Here is an 8,221-nt window from a genome sequence, read left to right as displayed (position 1 = left end):
AGTTAGAAAATCCTGGAAGATAAGCTGTTCTGCGTAATATTCTTGGCTTCTTTTAATTAATTATTTTTCTTTTTTTATGCTGCCTGGCCAGGACAAAAAAGCCATGGACAGGGTCTTTGTGGATTCAGAGAGGAGGTGTCATTTTGACTAGAACTTCAGATTGCCCGAGGTTTCTTCCTTTCCACTTTTACAGTCCGATACACCCGAGTGCTCTGGCTGCTCTGTTGCCTAGAGCCTGGGGCAGCAGGACCCGCTGACCAGTAACACTGGCTTGCCCCTGCTTTTACTGTTTTATATATTGCCAGGCTCACACTCGTCCCCCCGCTGGTGAGGAAGCGGTGTCTCTGCAGAAAGCAAGTGCCGAGTGCGTTCTCCAGCGAGGTCTGGAGATGCAGAGGCTGCGGTTGCTGGCGGCTCCTTCTCCCCTTCTGCAAGAGGGTCAGGAAAACACGAGTCAGGTCCGTGTTAAAACCGTTTGAGTGTCAGAGGCAATGCATGGATCGTTCTGGTCCCTCTCCACTAAGTGCAGCGTGGGCTGTGAGTGAGCGTGTTGCGGTGATCAGGAGGGTATTTTCTTCATGACAGAGGTGACAGTGCCTCCTTTCCATGGGGGCCTCAACCCGCAAATCACCAGCAGCAGGTTTCTGTAGCAGCGCTGTGCCCACTTTGCCCCAGCTCTGAGCTCCTCAGCCCCTTGGGGAAGCAGGAGGAGGGCAGGGACTGTGAGAACCAGAGGCAGAGGACAGAGGCAAGCAAGAGGGTGGTGCGGTGGCAGGTGACATTGCTGGGGTATGGTGAGGTCACTGGTGTGGGAGGAAGCTGATGGGTCAGAAGCAGCAGGCGGCACTGAGGTGCTCCCTGCACCGCTGCAGAACGTCCTGCGCCGCCCATCACCTCCCGGGAGGCACTGGGAGGGTGTCGCAGAGGGTGACGCGCAGCAGAAACGAGGGCAGGGGAGACTGAGGAGGGGACAGAGAGGTGTCTGGGCTGAAGCAAGGGGAGGAGAGGGGCTTTGTGCATCCTTCGTTTGTCCTCTGTGTTTCTCAAGACTCAAATCGGGAAGGAGATGTTGAGGGCAGTGGGCCAAAAATGTAATTCGGTGCAATTCCCCAAGTTGAGGCTGCTTTGCCCGTGAGAGGGAAATGGTCTAAAAATGGTCTACCAAATCCAGTGCAGCAGCAGCCGCCCGCGGGCGGCCCAGCTCCAGCCCTGCCATCTGAAGGCCAAAGCTGGGAAAAAGAGGTAGAAGGAGGAAGAAGGGGCAGCAGGTCAGCACCGAGTGGAGGCCCCCTGCTCAAAGCAGGGTCAGCGAGAGCGGGTGGCCCTCATGCGTGTCCAGACGGGCCTGCAGGTGGGCCCTGGGGCGGCTGGGCAGTGGCGTGGCAAGACGATGATGCAACAATGCGGTGGTGCAGCAACGTGATGATGCAGCAATGCAGTGATGCAACAATGTGCAACTGCTCTATATAAGCGCTTGCTGGAAGACCGGCTGTGGTGGCCACAGCTGGGTGCCTCTGGAGCGAGAGGTGCCAGCGCAGGGTCGCAGCTCCAGGAGAGCTCTTGGAAGGAGCCATGGAGCACCGTCTCACTGCTGGCGTCCGAAACGTGGACGCACTGCTGAGCGTAGTGGGGAAGGGGGGAAAGGTGAGCAGTGTGCCGATGGAGAGTGCTCAGGCCGGGAGCCTGGGACATGGCTGGGGAGCTGGGAGGGATCCCAAGGTGGTCGGGCTGGGGAGAGTTTGCAGGGAGTCCTGCCTTTCTGCCCAGCCTGGCTTACGGCTAAGCAGGTGGCAGGGCTTGCTGCGAAAGGACGCAGACGTGGGTTGAGGGAGGGTCGGGAGTTGCGGGGACGGGGGCGAGGAAGGAGAGAGCAGCTCTTGCCTGGGCCGCTCTGGGCGCTCCCCTTGGTTGGAGTCTTCCGAGAGCCTTTCTTGCAGCTGCCGTGCAGGAGGCTTATATGGAGATAGTGCCTGAGTGCCCATGAGTGTCTCCCTCTTTCTAGCTCGGGAACAGGAGACAGCCACTGGCAGAAGGAGGTCCTGGGCTGCTGGACCTCCCCCTTGGGGTCAAGATCCCTGTGCACGCGGGCTCCAAGCCTGTCTTCTGCAGGACAAAGCTGGGGGAAAAGGTAAAGGAAGTAGAAAGGGGTAGAAGAGCTCTCCTCTTTTACGGGGTCCCCGTCATTCAGAGAAGTCCTTGTGGCTGCCTGTTCTACAGTGGGCGCCACAGCCCTTCAATCTGGCAGCGCTGGGGAGTAGAGGGAAGCTCCTGGCTCCCTGGTGCAGAGACAAAGAGGAGGACTGGCAAGGTCTGCAGTTCTTTCTGCTGGCCTAAGATGCCTACTTTGCTGGTGGGCTTTGTCTTCTCTCCCCCAGCCCAGCCCAGCCTAGCTCAGCCCAGCCTGACCCCGCAGCCCGGCTGTGGTGTCCTCTGTGGCTTCAGAAGGACGGAGGAGAGTGTTGGTCCTCAAAGGACCTTTACTTTTTCACAAGTACCGCCTGGCACCCCTTTGCTGCTCTCTCCTTCCTCCTTCATAGTGTGCAAAATCTCTCTCACAGCTTCACCAGCCCTCTGGCTATTTCAATCTGGGAGATCCATACTGCCGCCTGCTGAGCACCGACTACAACAGCCTGCATGACCCGCATCTGCGGGCCTACCATAAACGCAAGGACAACCTGCAGAGGCTGAAGAGAGAGGGTTACGTCACCAGTGACGGCAGAGTAGGTTTGGGTATCGGGCTGATAAAAACAGTCCTCATCAAGCGGGGTTCCCAGAGCGCTTGCTGCAGCCGCCTGTTGCTGGCGGAGGGCACAGGGCTGTGGGGCTGCTTTCCCTGGGAGCAGAAGTAGCGCCAGCGTCCCTCTGGCAATTCCCACTGCTGCTCTTCTCCGGCTGCCCCGCGCTGCCTGAGCGTCAAGGAGGCAGCCGGTGCGAGGCCCGGTGCTGAGGCGAGGAGCACCGCTCGGCCCTGGCTGGGGGGGAGTCAGGGGCCCCGCCACTGGGTAGGGGAGCGGAGGGGAGGGGAGGGGAGGGTGTGCAGAGGAGCATCTCCCCTCCCGCCGCTGGGTTTGGGCTGTTTTGGGGAAGGCAGCCTACGGAGCTGGCTTGAGAGTTCTCGGGGGATTTCTCCCCTCGTCTCTCCATAGGTGGTTTGCACTCTGAAGGAGTTCAATGAGTACAGGCAATATCTGACCACGCTCAAGCTGGAGGCAGAGAAAACATTCATGCGAGAGGAGGTAGGCAAAGCGGAGTGTTCGTGGGCACCGGTCAGCGGCACGGTGCCGAGGGCTGGGGCTTTACTTGCAGCATGTTGGGGAGGGGAGGCGGTCAGTGCAGAAGAGGTGAGGGCTGTGCTGCTGGGCCGGGTCTTGTGGCAGGGAAAGGAGTACCGGGCTGCGAGCTGAGCTAGCGCAGGGTGCAGGGGTGGGCATGGGCGGGACAGCCACGTGCAAGCACGCGGAGTCCCGAGGGAAGCATTTCTTTTCTGCCCTCGTCGCGTGGCTGAAGCGGATCGCTGTCCTGGGTCCGCGGGGTGCCTCAGCGTGCAGGGGCGTGAGCGCTTGTCCAGGCAACAGCAAGCCACAACCCAATGTCACCTTTCAGAAAAAGCTTCAGCAAGACCTGGCCCAATCAGAGGATGCCTCCAAACTGCCGGGAGGGACTGACGTTTCTCACCCGCAAGAGTGGCTGCCGCAGGAGCAAAGACAGAGTTTGCCAGGTGGAGAGAGGAAGAGGAGGCAGAGGTAAGAAAAGGCCAAGTAACGCTTGCTCTTCAAGGGGGCCTCTGGTCCCTGAGAGAAGTGCTGGAGCCTCCTGTTGGAGTAAACAAAGGCCAGTGGTGGAAGGAGCTGGTGCGGGCTGCAGTCACGTTGGCGCAGTCTGTGTTTGGAGCCTTGCACAGGCAGGAGGACTACTGGAGCAAAGTAACCAGGAGCAGGGTGATGGGAGTGGCCGAGCAGAAAATGGCCTGGGCAAGACGGTCAGAGGTGCTCCTTCTCAGCTGCCTTCCTTTCTTTTGACAGGCATCTGACTGTGACCAAGAAGCCGATGGAAAGACTGGAGGCTCTTGAAAAAGAGCAACGCCTCCTCCAGCAGGCCAAGTGCCAGCAGCAGCAGCAGCTGGGAAAGAGGAGGCAGCCAGGCATGCAGAGCAGCTCCGACAAGTCCGCTCTCAAAGGAAGGCCGGTGAGTAGGAGCCGGGTGGATGCTGGGGGCTGCCTCTGCTGTGCAGCAGCACGTTGGTACCTGGTACTCGGGAGAGGACGCTGCCACACACACAGAGCTGCTCAGGGCTTGCGAAGGGTGCTTGGTCACTGAGGAGGTGGTGCCTGGCCAGTGTGCGACGTGTCCTTGTTTGAGGGTGGCTGTCGGAGACTAAGAAGCGGTTGCTTGCCTTCCTGTGTCTCAGACACGAGGCACTAGCCCTTTCTGACACAGAAGTGTGCCTGGGCGCTCTCAGTGGCCACTTCTGAGCAGGGTCTCACACATTTAGCACAAACCTGCTGCACTAGTGGCCGCACGGTCCATGGTGCTGGTTTCGCGCCTGGTTGAAAAAGTCTTGGTTTCGTCCAAAGACTTCTGCATCCAAAGATGCAGTGTCCCTGAACCTGACAGTGCCGGTGCTTGGCCATTCGTGGGTTGGTTTTCTCTTCCAGGAGGTCTTTGATGAGCTTAGCGGAGAGCCTGCTGTTGCCCAGTCCTCGTTAGCGGGGGTCCCGTTAAACATTGCCCGGCTCCATCCCTTGCAACAGCCACTTGGGAAGCATTTCTGGATAGTGTGGGGTGCTATCCATGCTGGGGTGAAGGGTTAAACTCCTTCTGCCATGGCAGTCAGGCTGTCAAGCTGCAAAAGAGCAAATGACAATTTCCGGCTGCTGCCTGGCTCTGTGCTTGACTCGCAATTTCTTCCCCACTTTGCACGAGGCTGGCAGCCTGCGGTGGACCTTCAGGCTGCCTCCTGTCCCAAGGACATTTCCTTGGGCTGGCAGACAACAGCCATGTGCCTCAAGAAGAAGGATCGTTTTCTTTTCTGCTCTCAGAACAGCCGTTCCTGGCATTCGGCCCTGAAAAGGGGCAAACAGGGCACCCTGATAGAGGGCAGCTGGGACCCGTGGCAGAAGAGCCTGGTCCAGTACCTTCGACAGCTTTCCCTCTGCTATTGGTTCTGAGGTCCAGGGGGGCTACAGTGCCCTTTGCTCTAAGCAAAATGGCACCTGCTTGATTCTGAGAGGTGCCCCTAACACTTGGCTCCTGGCCGCAGGAGACCAGAAACCTCGGTGTGCCAGGTGGCCTACAGAGAAACCAGAGTTTTTCCAGCTTGACTGCTAGGGACTCGTCTGGGCAGGGGTCCTGTGAGGAGGAAGAGGAAAGCAAAGGGAGGTGAAGGAACCCATTCACTCATTAACTGCTCCTCCTTTTAGTCTGCAGCGTGTGCCGGAGAAGAAGTGCCTAACAGCATACAGCCTACGGTGCTGCGGGCTACGCTGGCAGAAGACCAGGAGCTTAAAGAGGTGGCTGAGACCGTGGTCCAGGAGGTGCTGGAGCGGGTGAAGGCGCTGGATCAGTCCGTCCGCGTCTTAAGGAAGGCTCCCCATGAGGTCCGTGGAAGGCTGTTTGCCAGTGCCAGAAGGCCAAAGCCTTTGGACACTTCTGCGGATCGCCGGGACAAGATCAGACTGGTGGCTCAAGAGATTGTGGCGAACGTGTTGGAGAGCTTTGGGGAGCACTTGGTGCCCAGCACGTCTGAGGCAGCCGAGCCTGGGCCAGCAGGCAGGCAGAAGCTGTCAGAGCTTGTTGCGGGAAGAACCAGCCGAGCAGGCAAATCTGGAGAAGAGAGATGGAGGGAGGCAGAACTAGCATCTTCCGACAGAGCATCTTCACAGTCTTCTATCGACAAAAGGACGAAAGAGGCTGTTGAAAGTGTTAGCTCCACCTTGTCATCCTTTGTAGCTTCTCAGTTTGAACAGGACTTCCGCTGTCAGTTTTCTGAGATCCTGAAGATTCAAGGAGTGACAGAAGGACAAGGACCAGCCAGAGCATCGGAACGGCAGATCCCAGAAGCAAGCAAGAGAGCAAAGGTGCCTGTGTTGCAACCACTGCAAAAGGCTGCTGATGTCTCACGAGTGAGTTGTGAGATTGCCAAGGAGAGCATCCAAAACGCCATCTCCAGAGTTCAGCAGCTGGATGCTGAATTGATCGGGTATGCCAAAACCATTGTCCTTGAAATTCTGGAAACGGTGAGGAAGAAGTTAGAGGAAGAAAGGAAGTCCAAGCAAAAATCGGAGAAGCTTCAACCAAGGGAAGTCTTGCCACCTCTCAGCCTCCCTGCAATAGTCACGCCTTCGGAGGAAGCGGGACAACTCAAAGAGGAGAGCTCACGTACTCTCCTCCCACCTCTCCGCCGAGGTGCTGCGCAAGGTGCTCGCCAGACAGCAGAAGGCCTTCAGGAGTCCAGGGATTCCACCTCCGGAGCCACAGCAAGGTCTTCAGTGCCTGCACTGGAAACTCTGCGTATACTCCAGCCAGGGAGCACCGCAGACACCCTTCCCCCCACGGGCCCCCAGTTTCCAAGAGAGCCCATGCCTCCAGCGGGTCCCAAGCGCCCTACCCAGGCAGGAGCACGGCACAGACCAGTGCGTTTAAAGCTTCTCCCGGAGGAGCCTGTGCAGCCTGAGTCATTGAAGAGGGCGGTAGCTGGGAGCCTTGTGGAGGATGTCCTGAGGAGGTGTGTGGCTCCAGGGCCACAGAGCCCCCAGGCAGCTCCCCCAGGCAGAGAATAAAGAGTTTGCTCCCAAGGGCTTGCTTGTGCCTACATTTATTGATGCCAGGCCATACTGTGTCTGGGTGTTTTCCCTGCAAAGTTTTCCCTCGTCTTCCTCCCTCCTACAGCCTCGGTCAGGCCAAGACCCAGTTCTACAGGGAATCTTAAGTAGGGACGAGAAAAGGAGTCAATGTTTCTGCCTTGTTTAGAAAGCTTTGTGGCTGGGCTATTGGAGGGGCTGGTCCAGCTCTGTAAAGCTGTACTCATGCCTTCTGTGAGTCCCATAGGTGGGCGCTGTTGAAGGCTGCGCCTTGTTCTGTGCATTTATTCTCTCGTCCCCTCACGACCTCCTGATGGGCCTTGGGGTTCCTACCCAGGCCCGTTGGTGGTCCTGTGTCGCGGTAGAGATGGACACGACAAGTAACAGATCATGCAAAATGGCTCCTTTATTGTTCTAACACACCTTTTTATCCCCTACTTCAGAGTATGTGTTAGTATATGATTGGTTTAGTTAGTAACGGTTCTTCTTATCGCTATCTTGTTTTTGTACCACTCTTCTCGGATCTTCCCAGACTTTCAAGGATACACTACAAGCTGCTCAAGGTCGCGCTGTTCTCGAACTGTCAGGCATTTCGTAGACCCGTTGCATCCCCCGACAGTCCTGTCTGTGTCGCAACAAGGGACTGGCCTTCAAAGTGAGGCTTTGGGCCCTAAGAGAAGGGTTTGGAGCATAAAAATGAGGGTTTGGAAACTCAGGATGTGGCTTGGACCCTGAAAACGACTGGCTGGATCCTAAAAATGAGGCTTTGGAGACTGAAAATGGGAGTTCGGCAACTAAAAAAGTGGCCTTGGGCTCTAAAAAGGAGACTTTGCCAACTGCAGGGGAGCCTGTGGACCCTCAAAATGAGGGTTTGGAGCCTGAAATGGGGCTCTGGAAGCCAAAACTAAGACTTTGGGAAGGGAAAACGAGGCTTTCTGCCCTGTAAGTGTAACTTTGGAGCCTAAAAGCGTGGCTTTGTGCCTTAAAGCTGAGGGTTTAAACCCTCCAAGTGAAACTGTGGGCCCTAAAGAACAGCTATGGGTCATAAAAGGCCAAAAGGTTTGGACCAGAACAATGAGGACTTTGGCCCTCCAGATGAGGCTTTGGGCACTAAAAATGGTGGGGGAGATGCTACATGTGACCCTTTGGGCTCTGCAAAGGAGGGGAACCTATTGGTGTCGATAGGGCCCCAAGACATGAGGCTTTGGTCCCAAAGAGAGGGCTTGGGTCACTCCAGGGGAGGCCCTCAGCTGTTAAAAGAGGCCTTTGGACTCTCCAATGGAGGGTTTGGGCCCTAAGAGTGGGGCTTTGGAAATGAAACTGAGGCTTTGAACCCTGCATTAGGTTTTGTGCCTTCAAGGGATGCTTCAGTACCAAAAACGAGGGCTTTGCGCCCTAGAAATGGGTCTTTGGAAGCTCCA

General features: G+C 56.9%; 1 protein-coding gene across 1 annotated transcript; it reads left to right on the top strand.

Moving 5' to 3' along the window:
- The first annotated feature begins 1,450 nt into the window (after positions 1-1,450).
- Positions 1,451-7,667, top strand: LOC126036673 (trichohyalin-like). The gene is made up of 9 exons (XM_049796695.1): positions 1,451-1,644; positions 2,003-2,128; positions 2,559-2,720; positions 3,147-3,236; positions 3,604-3,743; positions 4,023-4,185; positions 5,421-5,976; positions 6,124-6,378; positions 7,624-7,667. Exons 1-9 carry the CDS (start codon positions 1,573-1,575, stop codon positions 7,665-7,667), a joined length of 1,608 nt encoding a protein of 535 aa, XP_049652652.1. The 5' UTR covers positions 1,451-1,572.
- Positions 7,668-8,221: the final 554 nt, after the last annotated feature.

The sequence above is a fragment of the Accipiter gentilis genome, unplaced genomic scaffold, assembly GCF_929443795.1.
Source record: "Accipiter gentilis unplaced genomic scaffold, bAccGen1.1, whole genome shotgun sequence".
Lineage (NCBI taxonomy): Eukaryota > Metazoa > Chordata > Aves > Accipitriformes > Accipitridae > Astur > Astur gentilis.
Note: the sequence above shows the minus strand (reverse complement) of the source record. Positions and strands in the feature narration are given on the sequence as shown.

Excerpts from the sequence above, each read along its gene's own strand:
- LOC126036673 (XM_049796695.1), top strand. The coding sequence starts at position 1,573 with ATGGAGCACCGTCTCACTGCTGGCGTCCGAAACGTGGACGCACTGCTG. Across the intron at positions 2,721-3,146 it reads ACGTCACCAGTGACGGCAGA|GTGGTTTGCACTCTGAAGGA; the intron begins GTAGGTTTGGGT and ends GTCTCTCCATAG. Across the intron at positions 3,744-4,022 it reads GAGAGGAAGAGGAGGCAGAG|GCATCTGACTGTGACCAAGA; the intron begins GTAAGAAAAGGC and ends TTCTTTTGACAG.